This window comes from Bos indicus, chromosome 9 (genome assembly GCF_029378745.1).
Source record: "Bos indicus isolate NIAB-ARS_2022 breed Sahiwal x Tharparkar chromosome 9, NIAB-ARS_B.indTharparkar_mat_pri_1.0, whole genome shotgun sequence".
In the NCBI taxonomy this organism is placed as follows: Eukaryota; Metazoa; Chordata; class Mammalia; order Artiodactyla; family Bovidae; genus Bos; species Bos indicus.
The window spans coordinates 91,685,580-91,703,010 of record NC_091768.1 but is presented as its reverse complement, the minus strand read 5'-3'; the positions used below and the strand labels follow the sequence as shown (position 1 = coordinate 91,703,010).

At 44.8% G+C, this 17,431-nt stretch overlaps 1 protein-coding gene and 1 pseudogene across 3 annotated transcripts in view; one reads left to right on the top strand and one right to left on the bottom strand.

Moving 5' to 3' along the window:
- Positions 1-3,270: 3,270 nt before the first annotated feature.
- Positions 3,271-3,568, bottom strand: LOC109563674 (non-histone chromosomal protein HMG-17 pseudogene; annotated as a pseudogene).
- Positions 3,569-10,988: 7,420 nt separating this feature from the next.
- Positions 10,989-17,431, top strand: part of CNKSR3 (CNKSR family member 3) — a 110,768-nt gene continuing 104,325 nt past the window's right edge. The window contains exon 1 of one of the 3 annotated variants that reach the window (XM_070796416.1): positions 10,989-11,620. In XM_070796416.1, the coding sequence (XP_070652517.1) occupies positions 11,569-11,620 (52 nt within the window). In that variant the 5' untranslated portion in view covers positions 10,989-11,568. Of the gene's footprint in view, positions 11,621-11,701; positions 16,731-17,431 lie in introns of those variants that run through there. The other 2 variants (XM_019967617.2, XM_070796413.1) reach the window with 2 other exon arrangements.

The following is a 17,431-nucleotide window of genomic DNA, read 5'->3' as shown; positions in this document are numbered from 1 at the left end:
AAGGGATGTGGTCAGAGCTAGTTCTAGAAACTTCCAGTACATCACTTTTTTCCTGAAGAAACCCAACCACTGATTTTTGGATTTTTACATTTTATAAAACAGTAATTTAATTAGAGGCTATTGTGTGGATATGTTTTCATCTGAGAGGGAGAAAGAAAAAGAAACAAGAGCCACAGAATTAAATAGAATAGGAATTGTAAAAAAAAAAAAATCCATTGAAATCATAATTCAAACAGTGTTTGCCTGTGGGACCTCCTGGGCTGGGAAGAAGATAGGGTGAATGGGCAGGAAGTAAGGCAGCAGTTTGGGTCCTAAATGAAACTGGGGTAACTCCCTTCACACCAGGTGATTTATTTCATGGGGAGCCAGACCCTCAAGGTGAGGCCAGAGTGGGCATCTGATAGTAGTAAGTACTTTTCTGTGCATTTAATATTTATTTTATTTTGATACTTGCACAAATGAGACCCTAATTTAACAAGAAAAGCATGATTTGTATCATTACATTTGTGATAGCTTCTCACAAACTTCATCCTGACAAACAGCGTATCTCCAGTCAGTCAGTTCAGTTGCTCAGTCATATCTGATTCTGTGACCCCATAGACTGCAGCACCCCAGGCTTCCCTGTCCATCACCAATTCCCGGAGCTTACTCAAACTCATGTCCACTGAGTCAGTGATGCCATCCAACCATCTCCTCCTCTGTCATCCCCTTCTCGTCCCACCTTCAATCTTTCCCAGCATCAGGGTCTTTTCTAGTGAGTCAGTTCTTTGCATCAGGTTGCCAAAGTATTGGAGTTGCAGCTTCAGCATCAGTCCTTCCAATGAATATTTAGGACTGATTTCCTTTAGGATGGACTGGTTGGATCTCCTAGCAATCTAAGGGACTCTCAAGAGTCTTCTCCAACACCACCAAAAAGCATCAATTCTTCGGCGCTCAGCTTTCTTTATAGTCCAACTCTCACATCCATGCACGACCACTGGAAAAACCATAGCCTTGTCTAGACAGACCTTTGTTGGCAAAGTAATGTCTTTGCTTTTTAATATGCTGTCATCAAGGCTGTATACTGTCACCCTGCTTATTTAACTTATACGCAGAGTACATCATGAGAAACTCTGGACTGGAAGAAGCACAAGATAGAATCAAGATTGCCAGGAGAAATATCAATAACCTCAGATATGCAGATGACACCACCCTTATGGCAGAAAGTGAAGAGGAACTCAAAAGCCTCTTGATGAAAGTGAAAGAGGAGAGTGAAAAAGTTGGCTTAAAGCTCAACATTCAGAAAACGAAGATCATGGCATCTGGTCCCATCACTTCATGGGAAATAGATGGGGGAACAGTGGAAACAGTGTCAGATTTTATTTTTTTGGGCTCCAAGATCACTGCAGATGTTGACTGCAGCCATGAAATTAAAAGACGCTTACTCCTTGGAAGGAAAGTTGTGACTAACCTAGATAGCATATTCAAAAGCAGAGATATTACTTTGCCAACAAAGGTCCATCTAGTCAAGGCTATGGTTTTTCCAGTGGTCATGTATGGATGTGAGAGTTGGACTATATAGAAAGCTGAGTGCCGAAGAATTGATGCTTTTGAACTGTGGTGTTGGAGAAGACTCTTGAGAGTCCCTTGGACTGCAAGGAGATCCAACCAGTCCATTCTAAAGGAGATCAGTCCTGGGTGTTCTTTGGAAGGAATGATGCTAAAGCTGAAACTCCAGTACTTTGGCCAGCTCATGCGAAGAGTTTACTCATTGGAAAATACTCTGATGCTGGGAGGGATTGGGGGCAAGAGGAGAAGGGAATGACAGAGAATGAGATGGCTGGATGGCATCACTGACTTGATGGACGTGAGTTTGAGTGAACTCTGGGAGTTGGTGATGGACAGGGAGGCCTGGCGTGCTGCGATTCATGGGGTCGCAAAGGGTCAAGCATGACTGAGCGACTGAACTGAACTGAACTGAGGTTGGTCATAGCTTTTCTTCCAAGGAGCAAGCGTGTTTTAATTTCATGACTGCAGTCACCATCTGCAGTGATTTTGGAGCCCCAAAGATAAAGTCTCTTATTGTTTCCATTGTTTACCCACCTATTTGCCATGAAGTGATGCGACTGGATGCCATGATCTTAGTTTTCTGAATGTTGAGTTTTAAGCCAACTTTTTCACTCTCCTCTTTCACTTTTCTATCTCCACTCCGAGTTAAAATCTATAAACAATGTACAGAATACTGAATCTCCTCTGTTTCTCCTCTTATCACTACTTCATATCTTATTTTGAAACTCAGTGTCAGCAAGTCAGTTTACACAATCACGATGAGTCGTCCAGATTTATAGAAGCCAGGAAACAGGGTGTCAGGTTCCTCATGCCAAACTGCCCTCCCTCTCATCTGCCGACTAATTGATACTGCAGCATTAGGAAAGAGAATTTTGATGATTTAAACAAAATTAAAAAAAAATTTTTTTTGTCTGCTCTGGGCCTTTTTTTCCCCCCAAGCCAAACTGTATCTAGCTCTATTAAAGATACTTTTCATAAACAATCATGGTATTTCAGGCAGGACATGGGCAATCGTTAACAGCATACAACTTTCAAACTCCCTTTTTCAATGGACCACCAAAATCAGAAAGCCACCATGAAACCCAGTAAAGTCTTCGTGCGATGCTCTGAACAGGGAAAGTGTAGAGTGAGGGCTGACAGTTCACATTTCGCATGTTGTTTAACAGCTTTTCACAAGCTGACCCTGCCTTTCAGGAAACGGGAATGAAAATGGGGGAGGTATCAATCCGAGGAGCCACAGTCTAAAAAAGGAACCCCCGCTCTTTCGAAGAATGCCATCTCAGTGCTGACACTGGAAAGTCCAAATTGCCTGACATACTGGCAACCAATTTTGGGGGGGGTCAGGTTCCACAGGTCTCTGGGGTTAGGGGAGTCAAGTCTGTGCTGAAGTAGAGTGGAAGAAGAGGACATAACAGCTAACTCTAGCTTTTCCATACCACCAGGCGCATGTGCCAAGGTGGCTAATGTGTGCCAACATCAGGGAATCCCTCCTTCCTGGGAATCAAGAAGTCTCTCAAAGCTAGATGGGAAAGATGTTTCTCCCCCCATGTCAACCCAGCCTTGAAGATGCTCCGTTAGTGACATGTATCCTTCCCCCACCCCCACAACCCCCAAAACAACAATGAAGTGATCTTTGTGCTAACAACAGAGCTTGAAAAAATTCTGCATTTTTATAAAACTTCATAAAAAATCATATTTCCAGTTGTACAGTCACCGGAAGTACACAGTTAACAAAAATGCACACCCTTCACTTGGCATCTCCAGCACCTTCAGCTTTCTGTGCCTGGTCTGTTTTGTCAACTCCATCTTCTGCAGGGTTATTCTCATCCCTGCCAGCATCAGCTTTCTTCTTTTTTCCTTTGGGTCTCTTCTCTCCCTCCTTTGCAGGGGCCTTTGCAGGCTTGGGTTCTGGCTTTGGAGGAACAGGTTTAGCAGATAACCTTGCAGATCTTCTCTGTGTTCGTCTTTCACCTTGGCTTTAATCTCGTGTAGCATTACTTTCAACCTTTCTCTTGGGCATGGTGATGACGGTGGCGGGAGGTAGATGCTGCACCCGGACATGCAGGGGCATGTGGGCACTGGTCGGTCCAGGGGTCCCTCTCATCTCTTCTTCTGTGCTGGCTCTTCACTGTGCCATGGAAGCTTCTCTGTTGTGGTGCATGGGTTTGTTGCCCCACGGCAAGTGGGATCTTAGTTCCCAGACCAGAGATCAAACCTGGGTTCCCCGCATGGGAAGGTGGGCCACAGGGAAGTCCGAGAAAAGAGAATTTAGAAGCTAGAAGGATCCCCAAAGTTCCTTTAGACCTAAATCTTCAATACATAAGCCCAGAGAAGCTGGCTTGCTCAAGGTTACAGGGTGGCTTATAGACTGCTTCAGGACTGGGGTGATCAAGTCAGTTAGGATCTCAAAGAATTTCCCTTCAAGATGTGGATTCACTAAGAATAAGACCATCCTGGGCCAGCACCTTAGTAGAGATGAGGTTATTTTAACCACAGGACATGGGCACACGGTGGGAGGAGGTGGCCTTGGAAGCAGAGGCGATGCAGACGGCAGGCAAACCCTGCCTCCTGACCGTGTTGCCTGGGTCCTCACACATGAGGCCAGCATCGTATTTCTCCTGTTCTTATCTCTTGCTCCACCTAGCTGGCGTCCACAGTGGACATTCTTTGGAGCAGGACAGAGGTGAGGCCTCTCTGGTGTGATGCGGGTCCTTCCTTTGTTTCTTTCCTACAAACACCAAGGATTTTCCAGGACCCAGGCATCACAAGCTCGAGCAGCAAAGGGCTTTCTGTTGGCCCTTAAACTGAGGTTCCTTTAGCTTCTGGAATCAGCCCCCACCCCCACCCCACAGCTCTTTCACTGGGACCAAACCCAGAAGAAGGGAAAGAACATGAAAAATGAACAAATACAACCTCATTCCTTTGTAACTCGAAGCAAAACTTATACGGAACTCAAATGGAAAAAGAGATTTGATCTGGGAGGTTCTTTTTTTCCCCCAGAGTGGCATGCATACTGTAAAATGATTACTGTAAAACAATTATTGTTGCTAGCATTTGTGAGCTGGTTGTGGGTTTAGCAACCATTTTACTGACTTTTTGGCAGCAAGTGTGAGTTTTCCTGTTCAATTAGATCTTTGGGAGTGCTCTTAAAATCCTGTGGAATCATCTGATTCCCTCCAGGAAAACACTGATTGGTATTAATTTTCATCCTTTCCCTTTTGATGCTGAAGTAGCCTGAAACACTTCCTGCTTTTCTAACATGTTCCTTTTATTTCTACCTTTCCTCCATCCCCAATGACTACAGTATTTCCAAATACAAGGCCTGGTTGTGGAAAATTAAGGGATAGGGTCCCATTACAGATCCTCAAAAAAGATCCCGAATAGAAGGCATAAACGTGCGTTTAGTGAAAATCTGGGTGTGTTGAATAGCAGAGCCTGAAGAATTTAAATATTCTGATAGGTTACAACTAGAAGAAATTTTCCTCTTTGGTGTGCAATTGTAGCTATATAATGAAACAGCAAACTTCTTTAATGAACTCAAAGTTCATTAAAGCTGCTTAATTATAGTCTGAGCACTTGGATTTATATTTCTATTTGATGTAAAATGACATTATAAAATATCGCTGTTATGCCAAAGTCAACTTAGGAAAACATAAGATAGTAAGTAAACAATTACTTGTATGTCCTTCCTGTTAACACTTTAGAGATTTTTGTGAAATTGTGGCATAGTGTGTTTATGATTCTCAAATCTGTGTTTTATATCTAACATTAAAAGTTTACTTGGTTTGCTATGGAGAACAATATGGAGGATCCCTGAAAAACTAAAATAGAGTTACCAGTGGGATCCAGCAATCCCATTCCCGGGCATATATCCAGAAAAGACAAAACATTAATAGGAAAGATATATGCACCCCAATGTTCTTAGCAGCAGTGTTTATGATAGCCAAGACAAGGAAGCCACATAAATGCCCACTGACAGATGAATGGACAAAGAAGATGTGGTATACATGTACAATAAATATTGTACAGCAGTAAAAAAGAATGAAATAATGCCATTTATAGCAAGATGGACAGACCTAGAGATTATCATACTAAGTGAAATAAATCAGACAGAGAAAGAAACATACCACATGATATCACTAATATGTGGAATCTAAAAGAATGACACAAATTAACTTATTTACAAAGCAGAAGAGACTCAGAGACATAGAAGACAAACTATGGTTATCCAAAGGGAAAGAGGGGTGGGGAGAGGCATAAATTAGGAAGAGATTAATAGATACACACTGCTATATATAAAATGGGTCTACTATACACATATACTATATAGTACACACACTGTATATAGTATATAGTATACACACTAGTATACACATTACTGTATATAAACCAATAAGGACCGACTATATAGCACAGGGAATTATATTCAATATCTTATAATAAGCTAAAATGGAAAAGAATCTGGAAAAGAATATATAGATACAAATATATGTGCATACAATTGAATCACTTTGCTGTATTCCTGAAACATTGTAAATCAACTATACCTCAATTTAAAAAATATAAAGAAACGTTTTTACTTGGTTTGTTTAATTATAGTTTTATTTTTAAGTTTTATTATGACAAACAAAAGTATTTTTTCACCCTAAGCTTTTGTCTGTTATCATCAAGAGGGAACTTGTGTTTGAAACAGAAATCACTGGATCTGAAACTCTTGGCATTGTATTTTCATGTTCAGAGATGATGAGTCTCACAAAGTTAAATGGAAACTGCAAGAGCAACTAATACAAATGGCATTTGGTTCCCTTCTGGACTCTTGGTGGCTTGAGAGCTGGAAGGAAAAGTAGCATTAAATTTTGTGGGGGAATGTGTAAGATTGAGTGTTTCTTCTTGGTCTATAGCAAGCTCCCCTAATGGCTAATTTAATAGTTGCACATAAAGAACTTTTTTTCTGAGTATGGCCTCATGTAACAATTCTTTCAAAATACAGCTCTAAGTCCTGGAAAAGAGGATTTAACAGTGTCAACACTTCTCTTTTGTGTTAGAAAAATGTCACCAATTTCTGCAACTCTGATTTCAAAAGATGAGGTTTCTGAACATTTATCCAATCAAAATTGATCTGAGTTACAAATAGGGCTCAGTAAAAGAAAGCCAAATATCAACTTTCCTACTGTAGGAGGAGTTAATGTAACTGATCAGAAGAATATGGATAAGTAGGGCAGCCCTTGTGAGAACTAAAAACACAAAACAAAAAAAGTTGGAGGACTTTCCTACTTGAAATATCTGATAGGAAACTTGGAATATTTAGGAGGGTAACTGCATGATTGTGGTGTGAAGTTCAGACCAAATGGAACTGACTGACAGACAAGATCATCAACAGCTTGGATAATTTACTTAACCAATGACTTTGCAGTGAGGTCATGCCACAGATAAGAATGCTCAATGCAAACCAAGTAGAATACTTCCCAGGCAGCATTTTGAAGAATGGTTTGGGATCTCTCAAGATGAAAGATAACATAAGAGATATAATGAGACAATTATATGTGCAGAGAATATTAAGTAATTTCAAATGTTCTGAAAATAATAAAAAAAAACCAATGTGATAGGAAAAAATGAATCAAAAGAAGGATTGTAAATTGTGACATAGAGTAGACTGGAGAAGCTCACTTTATTACTTTTTGTCTCTCATTCTGGAAAGCATTGCTTTGGATTGGGGGAGGGGCCTGGGTCTTTACAGATTAATTTGCACAGGTTGCTTATTTTGCTTCTCTTGTGTTTATCAACTAAATTATGGTAATAACTACTAACACAAATTGTTTCATCTCTAGTTCTCAAAAAATTAATAATGTATGGACTAGGTCAAAAATGTTCATATCGTATTGATCCTTAGAACTCTTTGGGTCAAGCAGGGTACTTTCCTCTGATTAAAGATTAGAGAAGAAACTCCCCCCTCTGAAAATCACATGATATCTTTATTCTACAAAGGCTGTGAAGAACTGACTCATTGGAAAAGACCCTGATGCTGGGAAAGATTGAAGGTAGGAGGAGAAGGGGACAACAGAGGATGGGATGGTTGGATGGCATCACTGACTCAATGTACATGAGTCTGAGCAAGGTCCGGGAGTGGATGATGGACAAGGAAGCCTGGACAGGGAAGCCTGCAGTCCATGGGGTCGCAAAGAGTCGGACACGACTGAGCGACTGAACTGAACTGACAAAGGCTACTTGGCATTTGTTTCTGTGCCTAGTTTTGTGCTTTACTAATACAGAGTAAATATCTCATTGACTGAATAAATGACCTATGTGTGTAAGGCGACCCCAAGGCAGAAAAATAAAGGCGCTGAAAAGAGAAATCTAGGGAGCCTGGGCTCTAGTATCAGTTCTACAAATTCAATTAAAAAAAGGATCTATTTAGCTCTTTGTTCTGTGTCAGGGATTGCGGTAAACATCAAGCTGCCGGTGAGAAATTCTACTTCTCAAGAATCTAGCCTGGCTGCTGTTTGGTAATGTGCATGCAAGCACAGTGTAATAGAATGGTGAAGATTATAGCAAGCAGAGAAGAAAAATTGGCACATTTATAAATGATCGTTTTGTATCCACTTTAATTTCCAAAGTTATTTACCTAAGATTCTGCCTTTATTATCTGCCATTAGTGACTGGACATCTTCAAGTCTGCATTTCAGATAGAAAGGCAGGCCTCCCTCAAACTTTCACATGCTAACAGCTGTAATTAAGGTAGAAGGCCTTATTTAAATAGCAATTAGCCTTCAGGACTTGAAGTGTAAACAGAACGCTAATTCATTTAGGTAGTTAATTGGTCTTCCGGGTTAGAGATCTTCACATGGCCTTCCTTTTCAGCAATGATGTATTTATCATCAACACACAGATAATGTGTGGGATGAAATTTTGCAAACTCTTGTTTGACTCTCAGAATTTTAGCTTTTAACTCTCTGGTAGTGACAAATGCAAACGAGTTTGAAAACACTGTGAAAACAACAAGTAGGACGCTATGGTAAAATCATTTGACGTTTTCTTCATAATTACAGGGACCATATGGCTTAGTTAATTCATGTTATTCCATCTTAAGTACTGATAAATCCCCTTTCAGATTCAGGAATATCTTGGTTTGGAGATAAATTGTGTGGTCATGCTAATCATGACTAAAAGAAGTCACAAAATTCAGTGATTATTGTAAATAAAGCTGTGGATAAGATTGGTTACATTTTCCAGTGAATTCAGTGACAAATGTTGAGAGCCTCCTTATCTGTTGCCATAAAGAAAAGATGGTTAATAACTGATGTTATTAATTTTAAAAAGTCATTTTTTTTTGAAAGACAACTACTCGATTTGGAATTTTGTCATTGCCTTTACCAAGTTTCCTGGTCTACCGGTAACTCTTGCTCAAACAACAACAACAAAAATCACTATATTTGATAACTGCATATCGGTGTTGTTATGGCTTCTCTGTCCTATAGGTAAGTTGCATGGAAGGTGGGTCTGATGTTTCACTTTTCCAAATATGTTTTTTCTTCTTGGGGACTCCAGCTCATCATACCATACAACAGAAGCGTAGGCCTTCTGTTAGTCATCCTTCCAACACGTGCATTAAAGCAGACCTGTATAAATAGTACATGTCACCAATTCAACAGATAGTTCATGAATGCAGTGGCTGGTTGGCACCGAGGAGGCATTCACAGATACATATTAAGTGAATGGATAAACACCAGCACCTGCTAGGTGCCACCAGCCAAGTGATAGGAAGAGGGAGAGGAGAAAAGCGCTATATAATATCAGGTAAGTTCTGCCCCCCTTCCCCACAAGGAGTTACCAGTCTCCAAGGGGAAGACGTGAATGAATAATGCAATTGAAGGTAAGAATCACTAAATGCCAAAGAATCTCTGTGAGTGGGAGGTGGAGAACACAGGGACTGGGGTGGGGGGCGGTGCAGTGGGACTTGAGGGAGGAGAGGTAGATATTCCAATTTAGGACTTCCAGTTCCGGGTTAACTCTGGCCTCAGACAGAGTCCGTGAAAGTAAAAGGGCCCTCTGTCAGTCGCTGAAACTGTGCACAGGCTTTTTTTTTTTTTTTTTTTTTAAAGAGCTGGCTAACAACTTTCCCTTCACGATTGATGACTAATTCAAATGAGCATTAGCTCGCTTCGCAAAGATGAGTATTACAATACAGCAATATAGAACGCTAAACGCTACCAGGTTATTATGATTCATTTTAGTTGCGAAGTTGAAATATTGCAACAGCGTTAAAAGAGGAGTTACAGACAGAGACTTATGGTTGCCCAGGTGTGAGGAGGTGAAAGAGGAATAGACTGGGAGTTTGGGGTTAGCAGATGCAAACTATTATACATAGAAGGGGTAAGCAAGAGTCTACTGTGTAGCACAGAGATCTATATTCAACGTCCTGGGATTAACTATAGTGGAAAAGAATATGAAAAAGAATGTACAACCCCATGGACTATACCTAGCGAGACTCCTCTGTCCATGGAATTTTTCAGGCAAGAATACTGGAGTGGGTTGCCATTTACTCCTCCAGAGACTCTTCCCCACCCAGGAATTGAACCAGAGTCTCCTGTGTCTCCTGTATTGGCAGGCATGTTCTTTACCATGGCACCACACAGCAGAAATTAACACATGGTAGAGAAGGCAATGGTACCCCACTCCAGTACTCTTGCCTGGAAAGTCCCATGGATGGAGGAGCATGGCGGGCTGCAGTCCATGGGGTCGCCAAGAGTCGGACACGACTGAGCGACTTCACTTTCACTTTTCGCTTTCATGCATTGGAGAAGGAAATGGCAACCCACTCCAGTATTCTTGCCTGGAGAATCCCAGGGACGGGGGAGCCTGGTGGGCTGCCGTCTACGGGGTCGCACAGAGTTGGACACGACTGAAGCGACTTAGCAGCAGCAGCAGCAGCAGCAGCAGCAGCAGCAGCAGCAGCAGATCAACCATACTTAAATAAATTTACAGAAGAGCAGTGAGTTAAATTGCCACAATGTCATCCAAGATATAAATAAAATATTTTTTCCTAAAGAAATGTGAAAGGAGGAGGTCGGGATCGCAGAGCAATATTGACGCAAAACACTGAAACACGGAGATCTGAACTTTAGTTTTTGACTTTATTATTTTTCATTGTGTTGCTGCTCACAGTCAGACAAACTGAACAGGTACTAAATAAGACCCTGGCCTCCCCCAAGCCCAACGGGCTCTCCAGGATGCACGCGCATCTACAATGCGCCCCCTTAAAAGGAAAGTCGGCAGGGACCTCTCCGGGTGAGCGAACGCAGGTTTCCAGGGCGAAAGTAACCGGAGTCGGCCGACCGGGGCAGCCCCGCCCCCTCCCACGAGTTTCGCCGGGTGTCCGGCCCCGCCCCCTCTTTTATTCCGCGCTCACCACCGGGAGCTGGAACTTTGTAACCCGAGCGCGCTGGCTCTGCGCTCCTCCCCGCCCCGGTGCGGCCCTCCGGGGAGGAGCAGGAGGTGGGACCTGCGGGCGGGAAGGCTCGGGACGCCAGCGCACGAGGATCGGGGACCTCGGAGAGCTCAGCCGCCCAGAGGAGGAGCTGGACTGGGAGCCGAGCGTGCGGCCAGAGAACCGGAGGCAGCGGTCCCGGCCCGGGGGCGCAGAGGGGCGGAGGAAAGGTCCCGCGCTCGGAACTGAGCCCGGGGGAATCTGGACTCCCTGCCCCGCGTTCCCGCAGCGGCCGTAGCCTAGGAGCGGCAGCTGTGTCTGGAGTCCCGGCGGCGGCGGCGGCCGCGGGGGACGAGGAGGAGGAGCTGCAGCCGGACGGTGGCAGCCGGAGGAGGAGCCGCGCCGCTGTCCCGTGCGCCGGGGAGCGGGCCGCGCCGCCCGGGCCGCGCCGCGCTGGGATGCCCCGCTGACGGCGGCGGCCATGCAGCCTTGACAGGGCGCTCGGGCGCGGGGACCGGCCGCGGGGCGCGCCCTCCCGGGAGGGCAGCAGGACTTCACCGCCGACTCCAGCTCCGCTGGGTTCCCGGCCCTCCAAGATGGAACCGGTGACCAAGTGGAGCCCCAAGCAAGTGGTGGACTGGACTAGAGGTGAGCGAGCCTGGGGGTACCCCGGCGTCTCCAGCCCGGGGGATCGGGCCGGCGGGGAGCTGGGATCCGGGGTGGGGGGTGGCGCTCAGCCCCTCTGCCCGCGAGAAGCTTTGAGAGCACAGCGCGGTGAGCCTGCAAACTTCTCTGCGCCTGTCACTCTGGTGCCCGCTTTCGGGGGTGAGGGTTGTGGCCAGCCGAGGGGAGCCTCATCTTTAAACCCGGGGGGTACGGGTGGCCTCTGAATGGAGGATGAGGGTTGGGGGCGCGGATATCGGGCCGGGGCGCCCGCCCTGCCCTACCCGGGTGCGGTGCCCGGAGGCCCGGGTACCCACCCGGGAGCGCAGAAGCACAAGGCGCCTTTGTGTGGGTGACTCCCCTCGGACCTCGTAAAAACGCCGCCTGCCCAGAGCAGTTCGCAGCATGAAGAGGCGGTTGGACAGGTACAGGGAGACTCCGGCGGCCCGGCGAGCCTCTGTTTTTGTTGGAGAAGGAGACAGGGCAGCACCGGAGCCAGGGCAGCACCGGAGCCAACACTGAGGCGTTCGCGCCGGCGAGAAGCCTGGAGCCAGACTCCCCGGGACTCGGTGACTTTTGCTCCGGGAAGGCGCCAGTACCCCGCGCTGGCGCCGCAGTCTTAGGCCACATTTAAACCCTGGGAAGAAGTCTGCTTGGAACCATTATCCTGAGTTACGCCGTTTTTGGGGACGAGGACAGGCCGTGGGTTGGAGAGGCCGCGGGTGCTGGACCAAGGCTGGGGGCTTGGACTCTGAGCTGGCACTCTTACTGTTAGGTGCCTCCCACGATTTCGAAGCAAAAGTGATAGAGGTTCCTCCAGCCTCTATGAACCCTTCAAGAGAACGGGTCCGCCAAGAACAACCCGTGTTTTCGTGGGTTCCACACCCCCCGCCCAGCTCAGCATCTCTCTGTGTCAAGTTACTATTTTGTTTTCTTTCTTCTATCTGCTCTTTCAGGTGAGGAATGGTGTCCTTTCTCAATAATAATAACTAGAATTGTGTAGCGCTTTACAGTTGGCTAAGAGCTCTGTCTCTGTTATTGCCCTTGGTCATCCGTAAGCCTGAGAGGTAGGTAATGTGGGTAAGATCAGGTCATCTTTCTGTCTCACCCATGGCTGCAGCATCTCCAACCCCGGTCATCTCTGCATCTCATCTCTCCTGCCTGCCGAGTACACACAGACCATGTGCAATGGGGTGTCCCAGACTTGTGGGAGATGTGGGGTGTCAGTGGGGGGCATGTCTGACCATTCATTCTGGGAGAAGGGACAGGATACACTCTCTCCTGAAAAGAGGTTTGTCCAGGGACCAAAGTTTTGGGGGCTCTTATTTAAAGCGAAGATGAAAACACCAAATACTTCTATGTGGAGTAATGTGTAACTAACAATGTCCGTGCTTGATATAAAACATAAAATCTGTAGAGACCCAGATGCTATTTTGAAATGGGATGTGTTCCCCCATCCAAGATACTACTAGGTCCCTTGTCTAGCGACTTGCCTGGTCTGAGTTGGTTGATCTGTTTTACCATTGTGTCCATCAGAGAAGCAACCTAAAAAACTGAAGACATCAGTTTTTGATCTGGAGAGCTGCTCTGTCTAATATGGTAGCCAGTAGTCACTCATGGGCCTTGGGCTCTTGACATATGGCTGGTCCGATGCCCTGTGCTGTAAGTGTGAAATACATACTAGGGTGAAAACAGCATATAAGCTATCTCATCACTAGTTTTTTTTTATAGTCATTGCATGTTGATAGTGTTTTGACTGTGTATGTTTACCCTCTGAAAGGTGGCTCCTGAAAAATGTGAAGTTACACAAGTGGCTGACTTCTGCAGCTCCCATTGTATTTCCGTGGACAGTGTTGCTCCGGAGTGAAAGAAAGGGTTAAACTTACCAGTCTTTGGCTTTCCTGAGCAGTTGCCAGCCTACCTGATAATGTACAACCAGAAAAGCAGTAACAGGCACACAGGGGGATTTTGGAGGTCTTCACACTCTCAAGATTTTTGTCTTTTTTTTTTTTTTTTGATCCCCCTTGGGATTGGGAGAGAAGTGTAAATTCACAATCTGTTATGCTTGTTTAGCATTTAAAAGGCAGAGCAGATTAAACTGCTTTTGGGATCCTGCTGCCTTGACATTGTGACTTAGTTGAGACTGCTTTCACTGGGGGAAAGTTTCCTATTGGCCTGCAAGAGCAGTTATGGGTGGTTCAGTTTTCAGTGTCTTGATGTCTGGAGCATTGGGTGCTGATTAGGGTACATACCTGTGGCTACTACGTGGCAACTTTATACAAAATGCTTGTGCCCTTTAGACCCTTAGGTGCAGCCCCATAGAACTACCCGGATACTTTCCCTGTTAGAATCTAGAAAAGATAAAAAGAGCAAGTGTGTAGCCAACTCTTAGACAAGAGGCTACATTCTCCCAAATTGTGTGACACATTACTTGAATATTTCTCAAGAGTCATGATGTGAAAGTATTGACTTTTTAATGAACTGTTGGCTTATGCAAACTTGTTTGCTTATAGGACTATTTTTAGCTGTCTTTGTTAACCTTTCTACCCAACCCCCATTTTATAAATACATCCTACTGATAAGCAGCTCTTCGTGTAGACTTTACCACTCTTGGCATCGTATGAGTGTGGCGGCAGTGATGGTGAGCACTGGAGAAAGCCTTAGATTTAAAACTGTCTAAATCCAACCACAATCTACAGCTTGCTTTCATGCTGATGTTATTAGGCAGACGCATACACTAGGAAAAAGGTTGATGTCTACAGAATGAAGTAATTCATCTGGTTTTTATTATTGTTACTATTTTTATTTGTTAATCGCTAGCACTACCACCACCAGTGTTGCAATATTAGTAGTGAAGTGAAATGAAACGAAAGTGTTAGTCGCTCAGTCGTGTCTGACTCTTTGCACACCCATGGACTGTAGTCCCCCAGGCTCCTCTGTCCATGGAATTCTCCAGGCAAGAATATTGACGTGGGTTACCATTCCCTTGTCCAGGGGATCTTCCCAACCCAGGGATCGAACCTGAGTCTTCCGCATTGCAGGCAGGTTCTTTACCTTCTGAGCCACCAGGGAAACTGTAGCATAATATTAGTAGATCCTCAGTGAGTGTTAGCGCAGGTCTAAGCATTGTACTTGTGTTAGCTCACTTAAATACGTAAGCACCCTTTGAGGCAGGAGCTGTCATTTCCATTTTGCAATTGAGAACACTGAGGCACAGGCAAGTTAAGTATCCTGACCATAGCTGAGAAGTGTTTGACCACAGACGGGTTGGCTTTGTTTCCTTCTATCTTCTCAGGAGGTTCTTCCCAGGGTCACCTGTAGAGGACTGGCAGCATCTTTACCACGCTGATGAGGAGACCATCAGAAGCCCCATCATGAGTTCTCTGTCGTGTGTTAATGCGGAAGACTCATCTGCTGTGTGTGTCTTATTTTCCGTATTCTGTATGTGTCAGGAAAGTTATTTGTAAGTCATATCTATTCATCGTTTCATGGCACCATGCCTTCCAGATGATTTGGTAAAGGATTTTGCAAAGCAAATGAGCTTTTACAGTACGTATCAGGCAAAAAAAGGTCAACTGTGTGTAACAGAAAACCCAGTTTTTGGTGGACTAACCAAATGAGTTTTGGTTTTCCTTGTAAAAGAAGTCTGGGGATAGGGAATTTAGGACTTCATGGGGGCTTTGTGGTGCTGTCAGGATCCCAGGCTCTTTGTCATCCTGGTTCCGGTTAGCTGTTCTTCTTCCTTTAGCCTCTAGGGTTGCTGAAAAACGAAGGTCCTTTTCTTTTGGCAGCTGTAGGTCTACCATTTGGCCGTGGGTCAAGAACTCTTTGCTTTATTCCAATTTCTTGCCAGTTCTATCTCCTGGATTCCAGCCATAGAGTTTTCTTAATCATAATAGTAGAAAAACATTCATTGAAGCATTTATTATGTATCAGACGGTGGGCCACATACTTCATTTATTATGTATCAGACAGTCGGCCACATACTTCATTTAGGCTTCTTCATTTCATCCTCAGAAAACCCAGAGAGGGGTATAAACCATTATTAGCCCTTAGTAAAGACAAAGAAACTAAAGCAGAGAGAGGGAGTGTTTGGTCCCATGCTGATAGGCGGTGATGCTCCATTATTTCATTACTTCTGTGGCTTATACCAGGTATTGGAACAGAGAGAGCAGGGGCTGTGGAATCAGACTCTGGGTTTGTATCCTGGTATCTCCTCTGCCTGTATGAGCTTATATAAGCTCTTATATTACTACTCCTTGTTTTTATTGCTTCCTCTCCTCTTTTATCCTATAGCTCCAGGACATAAATTGTTCTCTCTGAGCTGCCTTGTCTGTCAAAACGTTGATTCTTGCCATTCAGGGACACCAGTCGGTGTCGTGGAGATGTCTCTGCCAGGCACGCAGAGGACCCGGGGTGGGACTTGTAGCTGTTAAGAAGGTTCTTGTTTCTTGCCCCCTCCCCCACTGGCTTTTTCTAAGTTGATATTTTATGAAATTCTCTACATTTTATACTCATAACAATACTGTTGCCTCCTATGTGCAAAGTAAATTCTAGGTGTAGCTAAAGCTTAATTAAGAAGAGTAACCTTAAAAATATTAGAAAAAAGCATATGAAAGACTATTAATTCATCTTAGGCAAATTTCTTTTAAAAATACTAAAATGCAGAAATAATAAAAAGTGACAACACACACACAGATGCCAGCAAGTATATGAAGAGATGCTCAACATCACTAATCAGGGGAAGATTCTTAGTTGGCCGTGTGATAATAGGTGCTTCTCGCCAACGTCATGCACTTTCTTTGGGTAAATAAGTTTCAGTTGTGTTTTCTCAACTGTTTCCTTGCAGTAACTGGACTTCCACTGACCATGGCGTTAGGACTGGCTCTTGCTTTGGACTGTGGACTCCTGTCTGGCGCCTAGTCCAAGACTTGTGGCACCCGCATCACCCGGGAGCTTGTTAGAGATGCAGAAGCTACAAGCCTGCTGACTCAGAATCTGCATTTTAACAAGAGGCCCTGGTGATCCCTGTGCTCAATGCCGCCGGAGAGCTCTGTTCTAGCAGCCACTGCAAACGCAATTTCTCCCTTCGCTGGTAGGTCCTGCTGGTCTGATCGGACTTGGGCTCCATCTGTTTCATTTAAGTTCCCCAGGGATGACACTTAACTTCAGGGTGCTTGACTTGGCCACTAATTAAAGCAGAAAAGCAATCTTAGGGTGTGTGTTTATGTTTATAAGCGCCACCTAGCAACAGCATCAGGTGTTTCTCCGCAAACTGAATAGACATTTCTCTTGAGCTTTCTTCCATATTTCTTGGGACATGAAGCGTTCTCATAACAACATTTTTTTTCCTAATTTTCTTTTGGGGGGCGTCGTGGGGTGGCCGTGGGTGTGTATGGTTGAAGTGTGCTCTTAAGATCCTCAAGTGGACTCAGGAGGATGAGATGGCCTTTTAGCCAATCACTGGGCCGTAACGTTTGCTACTGAACCAGGTTCACCGAACTTAGATGATTCTGAAGGGAGACTTCTTTGTTGCTGGTAAATGACACTGAATGTCATTTCAGGGCAGGTCTCAAAATTTGGAAGCTCATCGAGGGCGGGTGTCTGAGCTCTGTGACGGTGGAGACTTCGCACAGCACCTGCACGCCGCCCTTCTGCAATCACATCATTGCGGAAAGCTGCGGCGCTCCTCTTTTCTGTCTCGCTGCTTCTGTGTCACCACCTCGATGTTTGTCCATTCCTAGCTTGTTGTGTTCCAGCTCTGGGACATCCGTGTTCTCACCTCTTTTTCCTCTT